At 35.9% G+C, this 26,506-nt stretch overlaps 1 protein-coding gene across 1 annotated transcript; it reads left to right on the top strand.

The window, feature by feature from the left end:
• Positions 1 to 3,281: 3,281 nt before the first annotated feature.
• Positions 3,282 to 26,023, top strand: LOC125227294 (alpha-tocopherol transfer protein-like). The gene is made up of 6 exons (XM_048131569.1): positions 3,282 to 3,412; positions 15,838 to 15,979; positions 16,791 to 16,885; positions 20,601 to 20,751; positions 21,230 to 21,423; positions 23,393 to 26,023. The coding sequence occupies exons 2-6, from the start codon at positions 15,841 to 15,843 to the stop codon at positions 23,738 to 23,740; spliced, it is 927 nt and encodes a 308-aa protein (XP_047987526.1). The 5' UTR covers positions 3,282 to 3,412; positions 15,838 to 15,840; the 3' UTR covers positions 23,741 to 26,023.
• Positions 26,024 to 26,506: the final 483 nt, after the last annotated feature.

The following is a 26,506-nucleotide window of genomic DNA, read 5'->3' as shown; positions in this document are numbered from 1 at the left end:
GAAAGGGCTTTTTATGGATTGCTTTTTAACTACACTGAGACTATAGCACGTGCCAATTAAACGGGAGCTAACCGCAGCGAATAATAGAAACAAAGGCTTTTGTTTAACAGATTAGGGCAAAAGCGAAAAGTGCATCTCAGTAAATTCATACTATACTTGCATTGTACTATTATATTTTTTGTGGTTTTAGTCGTAAGTTAAGTGTGGTTGACATCATAAGACGCTAATAGCATAACTGTTATTCGTTGCAATCATAGTATTATTCTACTAGTGTTCTTAAAATCAAATACAACATACTACTACAATCATGCATCTAATAACTAGGGCGTATCAATATTAAGTTTTATACGCTTTAATTAGTACCTATTTTATTTATATCTACATTTGTAATTATTTTTTAACACAAAGAAATAAAATAGATAATAATATAAATCAGAACAATAGGTATTAAAATGTTAGAGATAGACATGCTTTGTTATAGTAATTAGAGGTCTGCTATTATAATAACTTATAATAATAAACTGTGACGTTTGAGGAAAGTACATTATTTACTTACTTATATATAATCTTTAAGATAAATTAATTGTTTACAATATACCAATCTTTTTTTTTGCGGCATTCAATTACTACGCGATCTTGACGTGTCTTACATTACGTTTTTTCTCAACTTCTAGGTTTTTTTACTTGGGTGTAAGGTTCGAAACATATTCTCCGCCAATGACTCCTGTTTTGGCCAGCTTGGTTCCGTAGCAGCAAATATAATAAACCTCTTCAAAATTACCAACCTATCCCTATAAGAGATACTTTGATCAAACCAAAAATCGTTGAAAGAGTTAAAGCATACCTCTATTTTTTTTACTACGTAGAAAACATAAACTGCTTATTCGTCGTTTTTTCTTTATCATTTTAAAAGACCTTTCCATTGATACCACACGGGTATGTACATCGAAAAAAAAATTTTCATCCCTCAGTTACATGTATGGGGGCCCCACCCCCAATTCTTTTTTTTTACTATTTAGTGTCATAATTTTGTAGCGGTTCATACAACAAAAAACAAAGCAATTTACATTACCTACTATTGGAGTTTTTACACTAATGTCACTTACTTTTTGATTCGCCTCCTCTTGTTATTTTGACTTGTTTTACATGTTTTACATTTATTGATCACTGCCCACCCCCTGAAATGTTATCGTTGTTATTGAATGACACCAAAGTGATCTGCTAATCGATGTTCCTACTTATTTTTCATCACACTAGCACACTAAATGTGCTATTGCAAATAAGTTAAAGAAGTGCATTGTGCAACATATGAGGCGTAAGGTAAATATTGCAAATTAGGGTATAGTTAAATCACAACGGCTTGCACATACAATAATTTTCATAACATGTGCAATAAAAAAATGTAAAAAGATTTAAAAAGTTTTTTACTTCGGTATAAGAAAATTTTATAACTCCCTCAAAAAGTCCCTTCCTCCTTTGTTTCTAAAACAAAGACAATAATGGTGTTAAAGGTTCATGAATCGTGATGCATCATCGAATCAGAGTTATCCCAACTCGCAATCTCGCTTCCGGTGTGAAGTAAAAACAATAGAAAGAAACTTGGATCGTTCACAGTTCACTGCATTCAAAACAATGTTGGTTGCCTAGCAACGTCCTATACTGGCGCTGTAAGTGCAAGAACATACGACACGTATTGTTGTAATAAATGACATTTGCAGCTACTACAATATTAAATTTTTCATTACTTTGTCTATTATTTTATTTTCTTTTGTCTGTAGGCCTAGCAAATGATTGCCGCGGGAGATCACACGTCTTCTTCTAACTATATCAATGACATAAGGACGGGTATATAGTCTATCTCGCGGTGACATACTATCGCGGCAATCATGTGCTAACCCTGCTGGGATACATTTTATTTTGCTTTTCTGTTTCTTTATAAGTAGAAAAAATAATGTACTTTTCCAACACAATAGTGCTAGTTAAATGCTGACATCTAGCGTCGAGTAGGAGAACTGTTTGGTTACTCAGTCTTGAATTTCGTATTGCGCTCAGTATCATTGTTGACACTCAGATAGTGTAACGTTCTACCGACAGATACCACTAGGTACATGGTGTGTATTATTTTTAAATCCCTGAATTTTTCTTTCAAAGAAAAGCAACACAATTAAGTCGCATCAAGAAGAATTATTACCTAGGTTTCTTTGTAGGTCTCTATTAACATACTTTTCAAGAAAATTACTTACCTGACCATCCAGTGGTGCCCTCATTACTTATTAGATTGATCGTGTTTTCCAAAAACGATTTCCGTATAAAAAAGTACCTATTCAATCGAAGGAGGACTCATACCTATACATTCTGCCAGCTTTTTCGGTCAGGTCAATCATTAGAAAATAGTATAGTCAGCCCACTCTTCTTAGAAATAAGTGCACAGCAAAAATAAGTGTCCAAGTTTCTAATGGGTCGGTAACGCGCATGTGACACTCTTTGAGTTGCAGGCGTCCATAGGTTACGGTGACCGCTTTCCGTCTGGCGGACCGTATGCTTGTTTGCCACTGTCGTGATATAAAAGACAAGCAAAAAGCACCATCCTGTAAATAAACTGAAAACGTCATTATCTGATCTGCCTTCTTGTAGTCATTATTTTGATTTGTTTTCAGTGCACCTTCATTTCAAAAGTTTCTGAACCTCAATTTTTTTTCTAGAAATGTCATATTACCAAAACACCTGAACTTCATATTGATTTGGTGCCAGAATACCTCAGTCTCAAAATGCTTAAACTAATTGAGTGATAAATCACCCAATAATTTCAACCCTATAGATTACCGATTTTTATGTTTTCATGTTAGACAAATCTTGACAGGTTCAATAACATAATATGATTTATGTGCCAGTACGCCTCCCTATTATGGATCTACATCACCTGAACTAACTTTAATTTTTGAATTAAAATTGTACTAAAAAGTCCTGAATAACCCTTGTGAAATACGAATTTTAATTAGGTTTCTGAAATCTTATATACTCACATTTAAAACTGCTAGTAGAAAACGTTACTTTTTAAATGGTCATTTTCGCAAAAAAATAATTAATATGTTTTAACTCAATGTTCTCCTTACACAACGTCGCTTTGGCTTGCTCCAGAAATTTGCAACTGCAGGGAACAGTTGCGTTCATGATCAGGACTTATTCTGAAGTGCATCAAACTTCGTAGTCCATCGCTGTCTTTCTTTGGACGTTATCGATGTTTACGTTGGGTGCAGCATTGAACGTTGTTTATTGAGAACGCGTAGATATCGCTTCAGTTATAAGTAAATGCCTTTTAAGTCCCAGCGTTGGAGCGGTTCGCACAGTCTAGTCCGCGCCTTACAACTGCGTGCGCGCATCTTTTGTGAATTTTCAATTTCAATTTGGCAAGGTGAGGTCGCAATATTTATTTACTAATAAATTTTACTAATCTTAGTAAACATACATTACCAGATAAGCATATTTAAAATTAGATACCGACAGAATTTTTGCGTTGTAAAAATCCTGGATCGCACTCCCTTTGTTAATGTTATAGATCGCGTTGTTCGCACTGATCTTATTTTAATTGGATATTATATTAGTCACTCATGGGTAAGTAATCATTAATTGATGGCTATATATTGAAGTACTTATCTTCTTCATTCGAGCAGTAGGTACTTAGTTAAAACTCTTCGACAGTAGTATTAATAAGCCGGCTAATTAAATATCGGCTAATAAATGCGAACATAAGCAAGTAGTTAGAACTATTTACTTACTAGGGATAGTCATTTTAAAAGTTACATTTGTTTCATAAATTATGTATTAATAATTATAACTTAATTTAAATATGTATCTTGATATATGCTCTAATTATTTATAAATAAATACATACATTTAAATATTACGGAATACCCCGGCGCTTTGACATTGGATGTCCTATTTAACATCTCGAACTGACCTCTAAAAGTTTCGTTGATCTAACATTTGAAAACCTAATGAGATATTCGTCACTATACGGACCAGCAGGATAGTAATATCCTCGACCCAACGGAAAACTTGTCGTTAGGACTAGAATGAATACATTAGTACCTAGTTACCTACGTGTTAATGCTACGACTGGAGAAGGTTATCGTAGCCTTCAAACATGGGCCTAGGGTTCATAGTATTACATAAGCAGTTAGCGCTGCCTTTTATTAGAGCAAGCTATAAATGGACATTATATACACAATATAAATTGATTTTATTGAATGAGTTTACGCTTAATCAATTTTATCTACCATTATGTCCATTATCTAGTAAGATTATATCTTGTTTACAGACATTTTAATTCCTTATTTCTCATTATGGTGGTTGTTTGTTTTACAAGGGGTTGTTGTTGTTTAACTTCACGTGCCAATAAATAAATTGATACCTCCACGAGTAAGCGAAGGGTTTCAAGGCAAGAGAGTTAACCGAGTTTGGTGAAAATGTATTAGACAATTTACAAACAACTTCAATAATTTTAGCGATATGGAATTATTAGTCATTGACGACCGGTCTGGCTCAGTCGGTAGTGACCCTGCCTGCTAAGCCGCGGTCCTGGGTTCGAATTCGAATCCCGGTAAGGGCATTTATTTGTGTGATGAGCACAGATATTTGTTCCTGAGTCTTGGAAGTTTTCTATGTATATAAGTATGTATTTATCTATTTAAGTATGTATATCGTCGTTTAGCACCCACAGTACAAGCTTTGCTTAGTTTGGGGCTAAGTTGATCTGTGTAAAGTGTCCCCAATATTTATTTATTTATTTATTTCAAAGGTGAATACTGAATCAGCTTGAACAAATATTGAAGCAGTTCAGACAGTAGTAGGAGACTGTACAGCGCTCGGATCGCTGACGATATACATATGGAGCAGTAATTGATACAGATAACACAGCAGAAAATAGGGCAGTGTCAGCGTTGTGCAAGTGTAATGTGGTAGGCATTGTACCCGCGCATGTGATAATGGATCGCTGACTAACTCGTTATAACAATGGGTTGCAATAGTCAATGCCCACATCTGGTTGGGTGCGATTATTTTGAAAGATGTATGCGGCAACATTTTATCTCGTAACTCGGAGTAAAAACACTAACTGTTATAGAAAAACAGCTTTTTAAGAATTAAAAACGTATATTTCGTTTTAAGTAAAAAATTACATGGTCAATTTCTCAATTGTTATGAAAAGACAGATGACTTTTGGTGTTATCACATTAAAAATAAAAAAGTATTCTAGCCAGTTTGAGACGTACTTTTTCCTATACAAACTATGAAAATATAAAACCTTCATATTAAAATATATTATTTAACACTAACTGCGGGATTTTTAACACGATTATGAGCTGCACTGGTAGTACAAACATGCACTTATAGGTAAGAAATATCAAGGATGATTTACAATCTTCATACTAAGAATCGTACCTAAATTTTTAGCGCCACCTATTGAATACTATCATAACTACACTGACAATGCCTACAAATTATTATTTTTTTAAATGTGTATTGACGTGATATCATGATAGTAAAATAAAGAAGCATGTCAATATTTGTTCTTGTAAAGAATAAAAACACGCAAAAATATTTAGGAAAAATATGGTTTTGGTCACTTCCAGGCTGCGAAACAGCGCCATCTAGTTTTAAGCTTTAAAGGCCTATTCATTTCAGGGGTACGCTTTTTTGTATAGGCTTTGTCTGTCCCGGTATTATATCGTCCTTGGTAATTTTAGTAGTAGTAATTTTACTTTGTTCTACTGAACATAATTTTGTGGCATGTAGGTACTGCTGTTTTCGGTAACACCTCAAAAAATAATCACATTTGATTTAGCGTAAAACTGTTGCCTCCATTTAGTTTCGCGATAGTCTTGTTGGTGTTTAGAAACGAAAGAAAAAAACTGATTCCATTCTAACATATTTGTAGGAAACTCATCGTATTAAATAAGAAGTGTAAATACGCCGACGCCGAGTTCTAATAGTGTACGAAATAGGAAGTAAAATTAACCTTAATATCTAACAATTGCCTTAGCTCATTTTGTTTAGACAAACAAATAGTTTTGATACGTAAGTAGGTACTCTAATTGTTACCTGTATTGTAGCCGACGCGCAAAACAACGCCTGTTCCGGCATTTGGTCCCAAGGTTACGGCGCCCGCGCAGCCCAAACCGCGGTGACCGGTCGGACCACTCACTGTATCATCGGTCATTCTATTATTATCCAAATAAAAACAGCAAAAAACAATAAATAACAAGATTTTGGTTGACTTGTTCGTGCAAAGCTAAAGCGCGTTGAATTTTTCCAAAGTAATGGAGATTCAGAGTGTCATCTGTATGTTATAAGTTGTATTTGTCGATGTGTGATGATATATCGATGGTCGCTAGCGTGCTAAAACCGATTTATCTTTTTAAAAGGCGATACTCATCAATTAAATAAGGGAAAAAGTATATCATATATAGGCACATCGGCACGTATTTTATTGTTAATAAGGATCTACTTGAATATAATTTTTGACTCTTAAGCAATATTTCACACCCATCTTTATGCCTCGTTCTGTATATTCATAGCCTAAAATGTTTGTGTAGTAATGTAGTTATTTCTAAGGTATATGACTATATGCTCCTGAAACTCAAAGTGCACTCAGTTCATGCACCGGCGGCCTTGACGATGCCCGCACAGATTCAATTACCAGCGCATGTATCACGGTACTCATAGTCACTAGACCGCAGTCACTTTCTGCACATGTCACGGCATTATGTTTGTCAAAGAATTTATTATGGACCATCAAACTTGTCTTTTGTTTTTTTATGTATTAAAGGCATGAAATACAATTTCACACGGTACATTTACTATATCAGACTGAGGCCCATGTTGATACAACTACATTTTAAGAGACTGATTAGCATAAAACAACAGTGAAGTAAAAAATTTGCTAATGTTTTAATGGTGACAAACCAAACGGCTGGTCATTTTTAAAGCGCTCGCAAAATGTTAAACGCACGGAAAGTTTCATAGTTGCGTGACGGTGATCATACTATCTAACTAACAAATTATATCTATAGGTTGGTTCATATAGCTACCTTTTCTTCTTTAAAATATCTACAGTATTTTTTAAAATCATGTTTTGCCATTACAGATCTTACGTATGTCCAACATAGTAAACAAAATTAATAGGTGCTGATGCCGCAGGATGAAAATACACCATATTTCCCATTCACCACGCATAATTCAGTAATCTGTCTTAGGTATGTTCACACCGAGACGAATGCACGTTGACGCAATAGAATAATATCGAAGACCTACTAAAAACTATGTCTGAAACCGGTGGTACTTGAAGTGTTTAGGAACAAATGTGGTGACATTAAAACATATTACATTTCATACCTATTTATTGCATATACGTAATGCTATACTTATTTCTGATGTATACAGTTTTCCATGCGTACCTACTTATTGTAAAGTTGATGGTTTCCTTGGTACAGTTTCCAATGTCAACTAATATTCTATATTCTGTTACCTACTCACATTGGCTATCAGTATTGAAAGAAAACTCTGTAGTTGTTTATGTTTTTTGTGTAACTTTTGTCCCTAACCAATAAGTTAGAGCGACCCATATTTGATAATTTGATCTTGTGTAACTGGTGTATGCGACTAAATTTTGTAATTTAAGTCAATTTAAGCAAATATGTATTGGATATATCAGTGACGATTCTTCGAACAAAAACGTCTACGTCTCTTTTGACGCCGACCCGACATATACGATCAAAGTGTTATCTAGAGCTAACATTTGACGCATCTTATAAACATTATCTAAAAGTGGATGTGCACCAATAGGCCCTAGAAACCTGCACACATCGCGAGCGCGTCTGTAAAAATAAACACAAATTCTCAATCTTTGTTCGCTGGAGTGCAGGCGACCCCGACCGGTTTTGCATTCTTCCTGTGGCTCGGCTGAGGTCCTGCTCGTAAAATGTTCCAGAAAGCACGGGCGTGTGCTGTTGACGTAATCTTGAAAAACTGGCCGAGTGCTTACGATATGAAAAAAAAACGCATAAGCAGTTTTGGGAGCAAATCGTTAATTTCTCAACAAATCTTGTTCAAAATAAAACTTATGGAAAATATTAACTACGGAATAGTTTTGATTAAAAGCGAATCGAAATAGTAAATTACTATACAAGTAAAAGAAGTAGTTCGAAATGAGTGGCGATTCATTAAAAACAACCGAAGGGAGTTAAACTATACCGACACGAGTTAAAAATATAGGCTTCGTACCATTCTAAGTTAATATGCTAACGTACATAAGTCTGAGGTCAAAATTAGATTTGATTATGTTCTAGGTCGTAAACTTAGGTTATACCTACTAGCCTATTATAACTTATAACCAACTCGACGTTACGTTATCACATCAATCATTTTTACAATCTTTTACTTACATCTACGTTTATATCTATAAATACACTAGCGACCCGCCCCGGCTTCGCACGGGAAGTTAAGATGTTAAGTGATCGGTAATCTAATCCCGATAGAGGTATGCAGAGCACATGAAACTGTTCCAGTTCCAGTACTTGATGAAAATGTATCGAATGATGAAATTAATATCGAAGAAGGAAGTGTAGAAGTAGATATTAAAAATTTAAAACTTATGCTTCATAAAATTTTGCACACTTAATTCGATATAGCGCTATATTTAATTAAAAAGGTATGTAAAAGGGAATGCTTAAGCGGAACATGCCAGGAAGTTATAATGTTTAGTACTAAAATGAAAATGTTTATTATTGTTAATGCTACAAGGAGACATTCTTTAGCAGCCAGCTCAGGCAAAGCATATACAGATTGCAAATATAGTCTAATTAGCATTACTATTGTCGTCATTTTATAATTACCTACATACTTATTCATTACTTGTGTTGTGCACATGATTATAATTGCTTTAGGTTACCATGTGTGCGATTTCCTCTCCATACAAGTCTATAACTCTCTACGATAATAATTCATTTTTTGAATAATTTGGATCCTTTTTATTGATAATAGCATTAAGGATCGTAGGTTTTGTACGTAGTTTTATTAAGTTTCCATTTTTAAAACTGGATTTAAATTCAGTGTTTATGTTTGCTAGTGGTCTTGCCGGTTCAGTTAGCATTATTGTAAAAAGTATTCATAGCTGAATATTAATGTAAAAATCCACAAGTTTTTGTCAGGGAAGTCAGACTTCTTAATTATAAGTTCAAAAGGTCCCGCGAACTTAAATATTTATCATATTAAATATGTCTAAGAAGGTACCAAAATTGCCAGAAGATACTGATTTTTTTTTCAAAGTAACTCGTCATTGACACTGACATGTTATATCCGATCCATATCGTATCTATAGCTAATTTTGTCGCAGGTATATTAAAGTTTCCAATCGGTCTGTTTGTTTTTATTGTAACTAAATTGGTTTTTTACTGTATTTACAAGAAGTAAATGAATAGGAGGCGTTAATATCTGTCAAACAACACACGGTTCCCCATTGTGTACAATATTTATTTACATGATGGTGATATTGAAGCTGCTTCTTTTATTTTTTGCTTCTTTCAAGTGCATAAATATTATGTTAATAATCATTCACAGACGGATAATTGTGTGGCATTAACAAAAGAAGACGTTTTACTAATTTAGTGGCATTACTTCTTTTTAACAAATTACACACCATAATTACTAGGTTCAAGTAACGGAACAAATTTCTACCATACGTAACTAAGGTAAGGCACAAGGAGCAAAAAAATATTTTTGGTCATATGAACAAAAAAGGTGTATGACTGTACGTTGTTGTGTATTCGGCCTTTACATAATATGTATTACTAGCTTTTGCCCGAGGCTTCGCTTGCGTTAGAAAGAGACAAAAGTAGCCCATGTCACTCTCCATCATTTAAACTATCTCCACTTAAAAAATCACGTTAATTCTTCGCTCCGTTTTGCCGTGAAAGACGGACAAACAAACAGACACACACATTTTCCCATTTATAATATTAGTATGGATGGATATTGATGAATAAAATTATTTAAGTAAATAAAGATTTTACTAAATTCGAAATTACATTTAATTATTTTCTAAACCAATATTTTCATTATCGCATTAACAAGACCGATTTCAGAAAACTTTGTATACCTTGTCTCTAAATACAAGAAAACACCATCAACCTCTAGTAAGTAGTAACTCTAGCCCAATAATTATCCACGTTAGGAAAACGTTCAAGTAGAAACAGACGTATCGTGACCAGAAGTTGACCAGTTGGCTAGGAGCCTGTTCCCGGCCGGGCCGGGTGCATTTCACTGCACTTTCTCTAGCCTTTTGCAACTAACCCGAAGATTTACGAACTTGATTGCAGTACCGAGTCGGTACTACTTCTATTGAACTTGTTTACTGTATTGGATAATCCATACTTATATTTAATATTATAAATGGGAAAGTGTGTGTGTGTTTGTTTGTCCGTCTTTCACGGCAAAACGGAGCGACGAATTGTCATGATTTTTTAAGTGGAGATAGTTGAAGAGATGGAGAGTGACATAGGCTACTTTTTGTCTGTTTCTAACGCGTGAGAAGCCGCGGGCAAAAGCTAGTATTTTTAATAAGCCTCTTGAAAACTTGATAGCAAGAAGTAGGTAATATTAAATAACAGAGGAGCATAGAGCCAAAAAGAAAACCATCCAACCCTGACATAAAAATGCTCCATTCCAATTTTCTAGTATAAATATAAACATTTACATACATACGAACCCACAAATGGACCGACGGATATACAGATGTTTTTAGGCGCAAACGGCAAACCAAAACTGATAAAAGTAAAAATGCATGGCATGGCATTTGACCTGTTAAAATAGTATTAATTATTAATATTAAAAACTACGATTTTGCGTACTGGCAGGTAATATTATAATAACAAAGGTTGTTTTTAACCCCCGACGCAAAAACGAAGGGGTGTTATAAGTTTGACGTGTCTGTCTGTGTGTATGTATGTCTGTCTGTCTGTCTGTTTGTCTGTCTGTCTATCTGTGTGTGTGTCTGTCTGTGGCATCGTAGCTCTCGAACGGATGAACCGATTTTGATTTAGTTTTTTTTGTCTGAAAGCTGAGTTAGTCGGGAGTGTTCTTAGCCATGTTTCATGAAAATCGGTCCACTAGGTCGCGGTCGGGGGTTTTTTCAAAATTTTAATTTTGTGGTTAGGTTATGTTATCTGGGTTCTTAACTAACTGGGTTCATAAGGATATTAAATTAACAACCACGAACTTGTACATTTTGGTATACAGGGATACTTTAACTATGTGTTTATAGTATTTCTATCGGAAACCCTCTATCCACATTATGTTATTGGTTTCTCTTTTATAAGTAACCCATGTTTTCCCTAAGTATTATGCACTATTACTTCCACGCAACGAATGTCCCAGCCATCTGCATAATAACGGAGGTTTACAAGTAAAATGCCTCTAAGCCATTTCATTGAAAGTTGTTTACGTAAAGTAAATATCGCAGGAAACCTGTGCATAACATTTTATTTAGCAAATAAAGGAGCGAAGTTCGGTACGACGTAACGTATATTATGCAAGGTGCAGGTTAATATTAGTGCCTAGTTATTCGGTTCATTTCAATTAGGAAGCCACTCGTGGAAAAGTGCTATGCAACATCATTATGCTAATCGTTAAATATTTCTTTTTACGTTATATAATGAAAGTCATTGTCACCTGTGGCGCCTAGTTCTTTTGTTTTTCCTAAATATACCATTTAGCAATTAGTTGCGTAAGGATACATTTTTTTACTACGACAGGTAAAGGCTCTCTTCTCTAGATACTTCAAAAACGAACATTTTCAACATACCAATACGGGGCAAATATTACCGTAAAATATCAAAATGAATCTAATTCATATATTTTTAACATTTATGATTCAAAATCATCATTTAAACGGAAATTCTACCAGCTTTGGGCATCAAGTTAAAATTTGTATGAAATTACTTTGCACTCTTGTGGATAAATGCAACTTTGTCATTCGTTTTTGAAGTATAAAGAGAGCTTTTATCAGGTGGTGTGGTGAAAGTAACTATTTACACTTTAAAGTAATAGCCAGGATACATAAAGTCTCGAGTTATTAAATATTTAGTTTACTACCTACTATTATATATTATAAAACAATTTTTAAATAGGTATTGCTGTCTTCCTACATGCATAATTAATGCAGACTTTTGTAATGCATATTGCTTATGAGCTTTGCCTTACATAACGTCGGTACCTATAACGTTGGATCAGTTTTGAATAAACCTGTTCACAGTAACAAAAATAATATAAGAATGTATTACCTAACCTCCATTTCGGATATTAAGTAACTAGTGTCGAAACTAGGTAGCCTAAGTTGAATACTAATCGGACAGACATGTTTAATAAGAAGTTGTTTCTTTTTTTTGAGAATGTGAGGAGATTCTAATGAATGCTGAAATATGTAGCATTCCGACACAGAAACGGCATGTGACGGTTCACTAAGAGTAGATCGAAGTTCTTTTTCAATTTTAACATCTCCTCTCCAAGTTATTCAATAAATCATTTTGATTTTTAAATGTATGATTTAAATATATTACTCTTTTAGAACTAAATCCATATGCTTCGTCGATCTATATAATAGCACTAGGTGATAATAGTGCTTCCTCTTCCTATTACGAATATGTCATTTCATCCCCGGGTAGTTCAATGTCATGTAAATAAAAAAGTACTTATTTTATCTGAAATTTATCTTACTATTTTTAGCCTTGAATGATGAGATGGCGTTATCTACGTTTTTCGAAGCATGACTCATCACTCAAGTGCAAGGCCGTCTTATGATTTATTTTGCTGTTGCGTTTGGGTCGATGACCCGTGAGTTTACCTAGCACGAGTAAATATCAGATCCATAATTGCCAAAACATTTTCATGTCGAGTATGATTTCATATCCAGTAATTATAGGTAGAACCCGCTTTAAAACAACAAATTATAGGCAGAGTTCAAACTTATACTGGTTGAGTTGGAGAAGTAATCGATAAAAACTGTGAAGGTCATTTACGTAAGCTCAACAAGAGCAATGGCAAACACCCACAAGTGCATAAAAATACGCAAGCCTTTAGATGTGAACCAATACCTCATATTAATAATTGTAGAGTAAAAGAAACTTTGAAATGAAAGATGCATTTGGAGACCTGCAAATGTATTAACACTAGTAACACTAGGTATATGAATAATCATTTTCATTAGGATAGAAATACGGAGGTAACACTGTTCTTAGATTAGAATGCCTCTTAATGGGCCACTTCGATATCATACATATAAATAGTGAGGAATATAATATAATTCATGAAAATGTAATTCTATATTCTATTATGACTTACTCACGACATTCAATTTTCAAATCTCCAACAATAGTTGTCAGTAATTAATATACAAAACTAAAATATAATTATAAACTGAAATAAATACCATACACTAAAGAAAAAGCGATCAAGCCCACTGGTGGCGAAGCCGGGAATCGAACCCGGGTCTCCAGCTAACGCGGCTGACGTGCTAAACCGTTACACCACCTCGACCGCCACTTAAAAAAACAAATTTAAAAAATATATATCTCATAAAATTATTTGATTTTTTCCCTTCATAAAATGAAATTAATTAAACTAAATACTTAAAAATAAACTTATAATAAATAAAAAATATACTAACGGAATAGTAGGTACCTAAACTAAAAAGGAAAAATAAGCTCATAACAAGAAAACCCCGTCCAGCGAGTCTTCATGCGGCATCGACCCCAGGATGCTGGCCGCATTACCTCTCTGAATTGCCAGCGATATACGCTGGGAGAGGTAAGCGCCAGCCCTTGGGTCGCCAGATGCGTTTATCAGCCGTGTCGACAGTACACCCATGAAATACTTCATGTCTGCGTCATATAATTATTGTGAATTCAATCAATTTAATACTTATTAAAGTTATTAAGCCTTAGTTTTCGTACGTTCTTGTTTGCATTCACTGTTACACATTTCATGGGCGCTTTTCTTACTTCTTTAATAATACAATTAATGATTATAGAGGAACATATAATTTTATAGCGATGCTTAATAAAACTTTATATGCAGCGTAGTTATGCAGTAAACAGAATAGACTGACAAAAACTTTGTAACTCAGTAGATGCATAACATCCGTATGATATGAGTAAGGTACAGCGGGGCAAATCTCGACTGGGGGGCAAATGTAGCTGGTCAATTTTTTCCACGTTTTACAATGTTTGCATTATTAAATAGAGTGTCCACTGGTTTTATATGATAGGCGTGTTCAGTGGATACATGTAGAACTCAACATCATAGTGTAATAATGGAAAAAATGGATCAGTTACAGTTGGCCCCCCAGTCGAGATTTGCCCCGCTGTACCCTATGGCTATATTAAAATGGAATACAGCTATGCCCAGAAAAATATTCCAATAAAAAAATTCTAAGGATAATTCTGTGAAAACCTAATATGTACCTATAAATCGCCCGAACTAATAATGATTTGTCTATTAAGTATTTAGGTACCTACAGTTTTTTCTCCTGTAGCTATTCTTTTAACTTTCAGTTTGCCCCTTGTACTTTGATCAGTAATTTTGCTCTGCATCAGCACTGTGTTTAATCATTTACCCACACATATAGAAATCTCGGACCTAAACAAACGTTCGCCAGTTACCTACCTAGTCTACCTACGTACATAAGTCCATGTCATTCTGCTAGCCGTCCGTACAATCTAAAGTAGCCATTTATGTATTTACGACTTTAGTCACTTTAGTGCTAAGTTTGACACCTCACAAATACCTCACGTTAGCTTTATGCTATACAATTGAGATAAGAAATCGTAGATCACGATTTCAAAAAATTAATCTGACTTTTTCTGTCGGATTTGATTTACTTCAGGGCTGCAATAGGTACGATGCTTTAGTAACAAGTATACGATCCGAATCGAACTATATAAAACTTACACGAAAAATAATATTTTCCTATAAGTAAAAATTTACTTCAATCAAAACGTGACTTTTAAAATAAACATAATATCCAAAACATGTAATACCGTATCTACACTCAATATTTTTTGTCGTATATTTTTTATTTATTTAATCGTATGGCTACAATATAATAATAATAAAGCCTTTTCTATTTCCCATTAAAAAATATGTTGTTACTTCAAGTTTGTTCATTGGGACCCCTTTTGTAGAGTTAGGCTAGTATGGCTACAAAGTAGTCGACTACTAACAAAATATTAACAATTTAAGGACTATAATCTTATTTGCATCCATCGTAAATTAAATAGTATCAATCAGGCCGATAGCTAGTTTTGTAAGAGGAACGGTTTGAAACGGTATTGAATAGCGCTATATCATTTAGCGTGGTCTAGTAGAAGCAACATTAGACCCTAATGTGATGATTGCGATATTGTGATATAAATAATATCCAACATGGTTCACTCATGCATATTGTTGCGGTTATCAGAAACATTAAGCAAACATGAAAAGTTTGGTATGAGTACCGTAGGTAATAGGTGTGTTCTTCTAGTATTTTCATCAATGATTTTACGACCCACACAATTTTTTTTTTAATGAATAGGAGAGTTAAGATACATTTTGTTCATCGCGGGCTTTAAACATTATACAACCCTAAAGTCGGTCATTGATCTGATCGAAGTGCAATCGCCGATAACTATTACGCACCATGTCGAATTGATTGCATAAGTAGTTCGTGAAGAGAATAAATGTTTTGTTTTAGTTTAGTTTGACCCATGTTACATGATAAATTATTAAAGAACTGTTTGTATTTTCCAGAAAATGCCCAGCCCAGCGTACAGCGTAGATCTGTATCTCGGTGACGTGTCCGCCGAGGTGCAAGAATACGCACGAGAGCACTGCGGGGAGGACCCCGACACTAGGCTCAAGGCCATCTCCGAGCTGAGAGACATCGTCTACGGTACGGTAACGCTAGGAAACCAACACAGCGGCACCTAAGGGCCGTGGTGCAAGAGTACGCGCGGAAGCACTGTGGGGAAGACCCTGATACTAGGCTCAAGGTCATCTCCGAGCTTCGAGACATCGTCTACGGTACGGTCATGATATGGACCGACATAAAACAGTGTAACATCTAGAGAAATTGTCGGTCCAGGTGCAGGAGTAGGTACGCGCGGGAGCAGTACGGGAAGGACCCTGAATTCGGCTCAAGGCCATCTCTAAGCTGCGCGACATCGTCTTCGGTACGGTAACGATACGAGATCGATACAGTGCTTCACCTAGAGCACCTGTCGGTCCAGGTGCAGGAGTACGCGCGGGGGAGCACTGCGGGGAAGACCTACTCGGCTCAAGGTCATCCCCGAACGGCGAGACATCGTCTACGACAGTACAGTAATTAATAGGTACAGTCACAGACACAGTGCTGCCCCTGCGGCGTCTGTCGTTCCATATTTTTTAATTTTACTACCGTATGACGTCGTTCATATAATGTGCCGTTGATATCAAGGTGCACTTATTTTATTTCAGTTTAAGTAACCTAACTTATTTTTAAAGAGATGTGAAAATGCTTGCGATATAAAATGAAAATGTCAAGTAGCACTTGTCTAGATGCTCATGATAGTCATGATTACAAACTAACCTTTCCCTTTCGAATGTATCATTCAAAGGGCATTGATCTATCAAAAATAAAATCATATTATAGCCAGGTAAATATAACCTTATTCGTGAGAATTTATTTAGCTTTCCCAGATATTAAGTAGTCTACGTGTTCACAGAACGGGGTGAATGTACGCCGCACCGAATGGACGATGAATTCCTGATCAAATTCCTTCGTGCCCGAAAATTCATACCTCAGCGCGCGCACAGGCTGGTAAGAATTTCATTTCATTTGGTACACTACAATAAAATTATGTTGTTGTGTGAGAGCCAATGCCAACACTCTGCAAAAATGAGAAGTGGCAACATCTGAGGAATATTTCTTGAATTTTTTTGAGCACCGATTAAAGATATTTTTATAACACAAAAAGTACTTAATGGAAAAATTATACGTCGGTTTGTTTCCTTTGCACTTTATTGGGACCTATGATACTTTACATAAATTGAATTATATTACCTTTAATTCCTTCTGCGGGGTGGGCTAATTTTTAAACACTCAGTAATGTTTGTACTAAGAAGACAATAAAACAACCTACAGCTTTTTATCATGAAGGTTATGTAACGATCACAAAAATATTAAGCAACGCTTTTGTACGTTCAAGTCACTTCAATCACGACGGGTATTGTGGGTGCTGGCGAAATAAATCACAAATCGCCGGCTGGAAAGGTTCCCATCAGTCAGACGTGTTGACAAATTAAGTTTGCTCATTTCGAATCAGATTTCTAAGAAATCAGTTTTACTGGAGATAGAAAATATGTCCTAGTTCATATGAAGGACTTGTATAAGTAAATATATAAAATAAATAAATGTTGAACTTACACAAATCAACCTAGCCCCAAACTAAGCATAGCAAACTATGTGCTAGGCGACGATAGGTATACAATACTTATACATATAGATAAATACATACTTATATATAAATAGAAAATATCTATGACTCAGGAACAAGTGGATGCTGATAAGCAATAATGTGTCAACCCACACGCCAACCATTTTGAGAAAATGGCGTCTAAAGATTTTTTCTCATTTTTTTGTGTTTCTCTTAAAAAAAAATGTTTTTATATAGATTGTTGTGTTTTTCAGCTATAATACGTTCAGTAGTAGTGATTATTGTAGCTTAATTTCAAAACAAACTTCAATTTGACGAAATAATGCCCTTTTCTTTTATTGCGAATTGTTCGACGACGTCAAACTTTTTCAAGACTGTGTTATGATACTTAACCCACTTTTGCTAATTGTCTAAAAATATCTATGAGTCTTAAATAAACATGTTAAAGCACATAAATTGTTGTTGTAAAATACTCTACCTATGCATATTTTTAACTTTATAAGTGTTAAGTAACATATCAGTCATGGTCACTTATGTTATTAGGTATGTAGGAATCAATAGGTACATTATTTATTAATCAAACCTTTTAATGATTTTTCTACTCCCGAACTGTTATTCGTCATTTACAGGACTGTGCGTATCGAAAAAACTGAAAACGCATTGTTTGGTTCTGTAATCATGGCAACGCATTGCATTAACGATACTGCGTGCGTGCGCGGGAAGGCTTTGGGCAGCTGAGCTGACAGTGCAAACCTTTGCAATACAGGAAACAGTGTGAATTTCGCGAGAATTATTAAAAAAAACTATTGAAAACTAAGTGCATGGTCGTTGTAAAAGTATTGTATGCAATGGTGTTTAACTGACTCCAAAATACTCGTGGAAAGTACGCCACTCATATTTCTTGACCTCCTTTAAACGCCTGTTGAATAAAATACTATAAATTATCTATTAGAGTAATGATCATTTCTAGACACATATTTAAAATTATCTGTGCTTTTTCAACAAAAAATCGTTACAAAAACCAAATAATCATCTTTAAAAAAAATAAACTACTTATCTAAAATATACAACAAAATATTTTTTTTACGCTAAGAATTAGACTAAGTCATTTAAATTATGAATAACTCATGACTTGTACAAGAACAAAACATAAAATATCTTTAACAAAATAATAAACTACCGTTCAGTAAGTATTCAAAAATCAAACAATATTTTTATGCATACATTAACACGTCTTAATGTAATTAGTAATTATAAAAAAATAGTAGCTTATATTAGATTTTTATATAAACACGTACTTGTAAAAAATGTTTGCAAATTATAATAACGAATATGTATATTCATGACTTAAAATGTTCAATTTCGTACTGAATTTACCATTCATGTGCAAAAATATACTAATGGACTAAGTCATAACTTATTCAAACATAAATTAATATAAACAGTTATATTTTACAATATAGTGTCATGGTACTTACACCAAAAACGAACAATTTATGACCCGAATATAATTTAACAATAATGACTTATGTTTTATAACACGGGTCGTAGCATAAAACAACGAATAAAATATCATTTTGCAATAATCATTCAAGTCTCATAGTGTATTTCATTTTTTGCGTTTTGCAAGAATGAGTCAAGTGTAAAAAAATCGTTGCGTCAACCCTCATAACACATTATTGTAATTTAAATATGTCTTCTGCCAATTACTATAATAAGTTTAGGTTCTTGACACATTAATGCAAAATAGGCAACACACGATAAAGGATTTGTGTTAACCTATTTTTTTACTTTTGGGATAGTGAAAATTTTCAAAATGAAAAGGTCATTTTTGCAAATAGAAGTTTAAAAATCCAGCTATAACATGGCATTAAAATCTCATTTTTTTAGTTTTTGTGGGTTGACACATTATTGCTTATCACCATCCAAGTATGTGTTTATCACACAAATAAATGCCCTTACCGGGATTTAAACCCAGGACCGCGGCGTAGCAGGCAGGGTTACTACGCACTAGGCCAGACAAAATTAAAATTTTGAAAAAACCCCCGACCGCGACATAGTAGACCGATCCGACCATGTTAAGGAGCGGATAGAATACATTAAATGTATTAACATTTGCTGCACCAATCTGTGAAAAAAAAATGAACGTCAAATGCTAACGTCAATTAGAATTTAGTCCTGTTCTCTGGCTCGATTTAGGTGTCTTGTCGAAACTACTTGTTTGGTATAAACCAGTGTTGATTGACAAATTAAGGGATATTGCTTAAGAAGAGTCGCAAGATTTTCATATTATATAATAACACTTTGCTATGTGGAAATCAGCCCACACAGCCGTAAAAGTTGGCATGCACTTTTCTTCTCGCAGTAAAATGCATTTTATGTATGCAATGCACATTGCATTTACTTAATTAAGTATTAATTCCGTACCGGCTTCATATTATTCGTATTTCCGTAACATCGCGTGATTCGCTCTGTTTATAATAACAACAGGTTTTTTATTGCCACCATTTATCACCTAATACATCTGATTAACATACATAGTTGATATTATCAAACACTCGGAAGTGTGCACACTGGGTAAAATGAATTCATTATTGTTTTATTTATAGACGAATACAAAGTGAAAGCATTATCTGAGACTATTATAGCATACATTGAATAAACTAATATTAGAACCAATTAATTAGTTATATGATACTTACTTATTATGATTAGAGTTCAATAACCGGTTACACGAATGTGTTTTTTAATTTTGTACGGTTCACGTTGGTGTGATGAAAACAATTGTGTTAGACTCAGTAGCAAAGTTTGTCTGACTCTCGTGCCTTGCCACGCTCAATAATTCACTTAATTGGATCCATGCGCGGATCCAGGGGGGGGGGGGGTCATGGGGGTCAAGACCCCCCCTGGAGCCTAGGTTGGCCATACAAATAGACCACGTAACCCCCCCTCTGGGGCCTGGGCCTTTACCACGTGACCCCCCCCTGGGCACGAAGCTGGATCCGCGCTTGATTGGGTCATGCTTGTGTCAAACAGCGACTTGTCTCAATAAAAAACCTTTTGATACACATTTGACGCATCCTCTAATGGCCATTCCAGATGGTGAACTACTACGAGTTCCGGGAAGAGAACCCGCAGCTGTGCTCGGACGTATTCCCGCTGGACCTGCGCGCCGTGGGCGACAGCAGCATCCTGGCCGTACCGCCCTACCTCGCGCAGGACGGCCGCCGCGTCATGATCTACAGGATCGGTGACTATCATCTATAGTATAGTTGTAGTGGGTCTGCTACTTTTGACGCGGATGGACCACAGATAACATCTAAGTTCCAACTAATCTCGCTTGCTCGGGACGAAAGAGTTATACTCGCTCAGTAGTACAGAAAAGGAACACTTGACAGCATAACAACAACACGAGTGCAACACGTTATGCATCTGAAATCGAACCGGCTCCGCTCCGCAGGTAATGACGTTTGTCATAACTCATGGGGAGTTTGTATGGTGACTATTTCATTCCTGTAAGTTTGTAAGCCGGAAAGAGTCAGCGGTAGTCGGCAGCAGAGTAATTTGGGTTTTGGGCAAGATCGCAACACTTAGGTACTCGCATCTCAGATGAGTTAGCGTTCTTGGAGAGGTCACGTGCGCCCACACTTCTGCTTGCTATAACTTGCGATTTAAATTAGTAGACATAATTTGAATCATGTTCTTTATCATTATTTGCATATTCACAGGCTGCTGGAACCCGAACACCATTCCAACAGATGACCTCTTCAAGGCGACGCTCATTGCCATGGAGCTGGGCATGATGGAGCCGGCGAGTCAGATCTTAGGCGCGCACGCGATCTTCGACCTGGAGGACATTGGTCTCCACCACGCGTGGCAGGTCACGCCCGCCATCGCGTCTAAGATCGTCAAGCTGTTGGGGGTAATTATAGCCAAATTATATTCGATAAGTCTACTGAGCTTTAGAGCTGGGCATGATGAAACCGGCGAGCCAGATCCCGGGCGAGCGCGCCGTCTTCGACCTGGAGGACATTGGGCTGCATCACGCCTGGCAGGCCACGCCCGCCATCGCGTCTAAGATCGTCAAGCTGTTGGGGGTAATTATAGCCAAATTATATTCGATAAGTCTACTGAGCTTTAGAGCTGGGCATGATGAAACCGGCGAGCCAGATCCCGGGCGAGCGCGCCGTCTTCGACCTGGAGGACATTGGGCTGCATCACGCCTGGCAGGCCACGCCCGCCATCGCGTCTAAGATCGTCAAGCTGTTAGGGGTAATTATAGCCAAATTATATTCGATAAGTCTACTGAGCTTTAGAGCTGGGCATGATGAAACCGGCGAGCCAGATCCCGGGCGAGCGCACCGTCTTCGACCTGGAGGACATTGGGCTGCATCACGCCTGGCAGGTCACGCCCGCCATCGCGTCTAAGATCGTCAAGCTGTTGGGGGTAATTATAGCCAAATTATATTCGATAAGTCTACTGAGCTTTAGAGCTGGGCATGATGAAACCGGCGAGCCAGATCCCGGGCGAGCGCGCCGTCTTCGACCTGGAGGATATTGGGCTGCATCACGCCTGGCAGGCCACGCCCGCCATCGCGCCTAAGATTGTCAAGCTGTTGGGGGTAATTATAGCCAAATTATATTCGATACGTCTGCTGAGCTTTAGAGCTGGGCATGATGAAACCGGCGAGTCAGATCCTGGGCGCGCGCGCCGTCTTCGACCTGGAGGACATTGGGCTGCATCACGCCTGGCAGGTCACGCCCGCCATCGCGTCTAAGATCGTCAAGCTGTTGGGGGTAATTATAGCCAAATTATGTTCGATACGCCTGATGAGCCATGGAGCTGGACATGACGAAACCATCTTCGACCTGGAGAACATTAGGCTGCATCACGCCTGGCAGGTGACACCCGCCATCGCTTCTAAGATCAACAAAATGTTAGGGGTATTAGCTAGATTATTTTGAATACTTCTGCCACATCTTAGTTAGTAGTTAAACAATCATCCGTTTTGCCGTAAATAGCAGATACTTAAGTTAATAGCTTTCTTTATTATTAGAAAGAAATACATATACATTACACTATTAAAATTATGCCAGACCTGGAGAACTAAAACTAAACCTATCTAAAAAATAAAAATACCTACCTAAAATTCCTAAAAGTCTACTTAAGCCCTACTCATTTGTATGTCAATTTCGATGCCTAGGACAATTGAGAGTTGCCAAATTGTATTTATGTATACAACATTATCCAACAAGTTGTGAATGCCCAGCCTCAAGAATAAACTTTGTTCAGTGAAGTTACTAACAAAAACAAACAAAATTTTATGTTTCTATTATAAAAGTATATTGCAGAATTTTAGTTACGTAAGCGTTTAAGTTGTGTGACACAAACTTGGTCTGTGATATTCCATGACATAAAGCTTTGATACAAATGATTACAAAGAGTCAAACTGGCTTTTGGTGTACCACTTTATTTCTGGATTTGTTTATAAATAACTATGACCAAATATAACCATTAATCTCAACGGATTACTCAAGTGACGAATCAAATGCTTCGAGAAGTCGAACACTTATGACCAAATACATATACAATATAGAAACTCTCGCTTGTAGTCCTACACTTTTGTATGTATGTGGCATTGTTTTTAAGAATTTAATACATAAATTGAACCTGTCACTGATTTTTAACACAAAAAGAACTAAGTGTAACTTTCGGGTTATTTAATCAGCGAGCTCCATCTTAGACTCTGTCTTCACTTTCCATCAGGTGTGACTAGAGTCAATCGCCGATCAGTCTACAATAAAAAAAAGGTCCCAACTTAATAGTTCAAATTCATAATCAACATTTTTTTCATTAGTTTTATTTTTTTTACCATCTTTCTTTTTTTCAGTCCTGTTTTCCTGCAAATACCCACGCCATCCACGTCATAAACCACACATGGGTATTCGACAAAATATATAACATCTTCAAGCCGCTCCTCAACTCGGAAATGCGGTCCAGGATACATTTCCACGGGTACGACGTGAAATCCCTACATAAACATATCCACCCCGACCATTTGCCAGAGAGATATGGCGGCATTTGGCCCGACTATTCCTACACGATATGGTTGGACTCACTGAAGAAAAACTACAAAGTCGCTAAAGAGATGATCAGTTGCGGCTACAAGTTTCGCGAAGAAGAGTTATGCCCCGAAGTTGTTAGACAGCTAAAAGATGAAGGGGTAAAGTTGTCGTGAAATTAGGCCGACGATATCTAGCATAACATTGGAAGGACTCGGGAGTTCGGCGCCCCGGGCTGTTGGCGAACAAGACAAATTAAACCTTGGCTTGGATACAACCTCCACTAATATAATCATAATAATTTTTAAAGGAAAATAAACAGGCTTTCAGTAATTTTCCTTGGCAAATGTTCATGTTAAAAGATAGGTACTCAAGGCCATTCGGAACTAGGTCGTAAAAACATTAAGAAATTGCTTTTCTGGTAGAGCACTCTCTATGTCGGTGTATCATTTAAATGTAATTTTTAAACCGAGTACTTTTGTATGTCTTTCTGCTTTTTCAAAGATACTAAACTTAACATCTCGATGCTGATGTGCAATAATGGGTTATCCCACATGAATTTTGCAATAAAATGTAAACTTTAATCGTCAAATTTTTGAGTTGACATCTTAATGCATGCACATTATTGCGTATCAGTATCCTTCTATAGTTTATAATGTCTATAAGTACATTTATACTCGTACATATTATGTTAAATCAGTTATTACCCGGGCTCCTAAGCCGGCATAGTGGTATTGCCGCCGCGGCGCGCGTTGGAATTTGTGTACTCTAGTACAATAGTTTACTTATAACAACCCTTCTGCTTGGCCTTGCTGCAGCTAGAAAAGACTGACATTTCAATAGTCGCATATCAAATGTGCCTACGTAGGTATAATATAATGATTAAAAATACCGCCATTACGTTAATTGTGTGTGACATGACACAAATTTTTTCAGCATTACATTAGTTTTTTTGAATGCCAGTGAATTTAATTTTTTTGTGTTTGTTATTCGTGTATGTTGGTTAGGTTTAATTTATAAAATATGTGAAAGGCATCCGTAACATGGCACGGGTGCACAGAGCGGAAACGCGCGCGGGTGTAAAATTGTCAGGTTCATTTTTTTTAACATACTCGTACACTCGATTTTCTCGTGTGGTTCGCTTGTTGGTTGTCCGTACTTGTATTGTTGCGACTAAGACCCGCGAAGTCTGATTGATTTCTTTTAGATGTCTTAAAGATAACATAACAGTATAATAAAAATATCAGTACCTATAAATTGAGCTGAATAGCATTGTTGTGTTGATGGGGGTGTCCAATTCGCCGCAGCCGCCCCGACTGTTTTTCGTTAACCCGCTAAAGTGCACACGCGTGATGTTAAGAGATTAATTTATAATATAAATATTAGCTACTAAGCGTTTCTTAGCCGATAATGAGTTATCACAACATTTGATATGTGATGTGGTTAGTGTAGTGCAATATACTTGACGTTTAGGTTTAATGTTACGTATGAATGGGACCAAGTCAAGGACCAACCATGAGTCAAGTTAACCAACCATGAGTAACGGTCTCATGGTCCATGACATAGTAGGTACATTGGTAGAATGAGAAGGTATTTGTTGTTAAATTAAATTTAGAGTAGGTACTTGTAATTATGATACATTTTGACAAACTATGTAAAAAAATCTTAGTAGGTATTTTAATTTAGACTAAGATGATTTTTCTTTCTATATCTAGGCGTATTTAGATCATATTGCTAAAGAAATCGTCAAGAATCTGTGATATAAAGTGCGTTTTGTTCTTACATCTTAGTTATATCTTATCTTATAATAACTGTTCAGGATTTGTGTAAATTTCCTTTGTGTTGACAAGTTCATAACACAAAGGTCGGTAATCAGTAAGTCCCAGCAATTTTTATTTCATTGGAACTATAGTATAATTTTAGTTTTTTTTAGGGTTTGTAGATGTAAATTCGACAGATAACTAATTAGTTATGTTAGTTTTACGGCATTATGTAATTTTTCATTTGTGTAATTTATATGCTGAATTTATTATACACACGGTTTTTTTGGTTTCCGTTAAATTTGACACATTGTTAGGTTCGTTATCAGGAACCATCCTGTATATCACTTTCAGTTTAATTCACAAAAAAAAATATCGTTTTCATACATAGTAAATTAATTAATCAGTGTGAGAGACCCTTAAGGATAACATTCAAGTTAGTGTCAAGTGACTGACGGCACATGTCAAAATAAATAACATTAGGAAGTGGTAAAGGCAGCCACACACATGTTTTTAATAACTCGGTAACCGGTAATAGTTAAGATGCTAGTTTGATAGGGAAATTAATTGTATTTGATCTAATGAACCTTCCCTTAAAGTTAACGGAATTCAATAAAAACACGGTGTAAATAACCAACAAGCTAGCTTAAGTTATATGTTAATGATACTGATGACAATACAACATTCCACTGAAATTTCCGCCATTGTTTAATTTACGTTTCACCTGCGATAAAAGCTCCATCGCGCGAAAATGTTTAATTTCGCAAGTTACTTGACATTTCCTAAATAACCGAACCGCGTCTTCACCGGAATGATTAACGGAAAGATTAATTTTCAAAGTTGAATGACCCTATCATGTTTCAGAAATGACGCGTTGATATTATAACAATGCTACTGCCAGCTACTACATAGCTGATTATATTTTGTACTGAAAATGAATTTTCACCTCACCAGCTCGGAAAGGACTTTTTATTGTTTAAAAACAGATAGCAAAATCGCATTTTATCCACAAGAGTGCAAAGAATATTTGAAATCCGAACGTGTCATTAGTTAATTTTTTAAATATAATTTCTTGTAAAGGCATGTTCTAGACAGGACAATTTTCTCCCTGTGCTTAAATTGTCTTAACAAATCATGTGATGCGAACGTAAAAATAATTTCGTATCGAATTGTATCCGACTA

This window comes from Leguminivora glycinivorella, chromosome 6, assembly GCF_023078275.1.
Source record: "Leguminivora glycinivorella isolate SPB_JAAS2020 chromosome 6, LegGlyc_1.1, whole genome shotgun sequence".
Lineage (NCBI taxonomy): Eukaryota > Metazoa > Arthropoda > Insecta > Lepidoptera > Tortricidae > Leguminivora > Leguminivora glycinivorella.
Note: the sequence above shows the minus strand (reverse complement) of the source record. Positions and strands in the feature narration are given on the sequence as shown.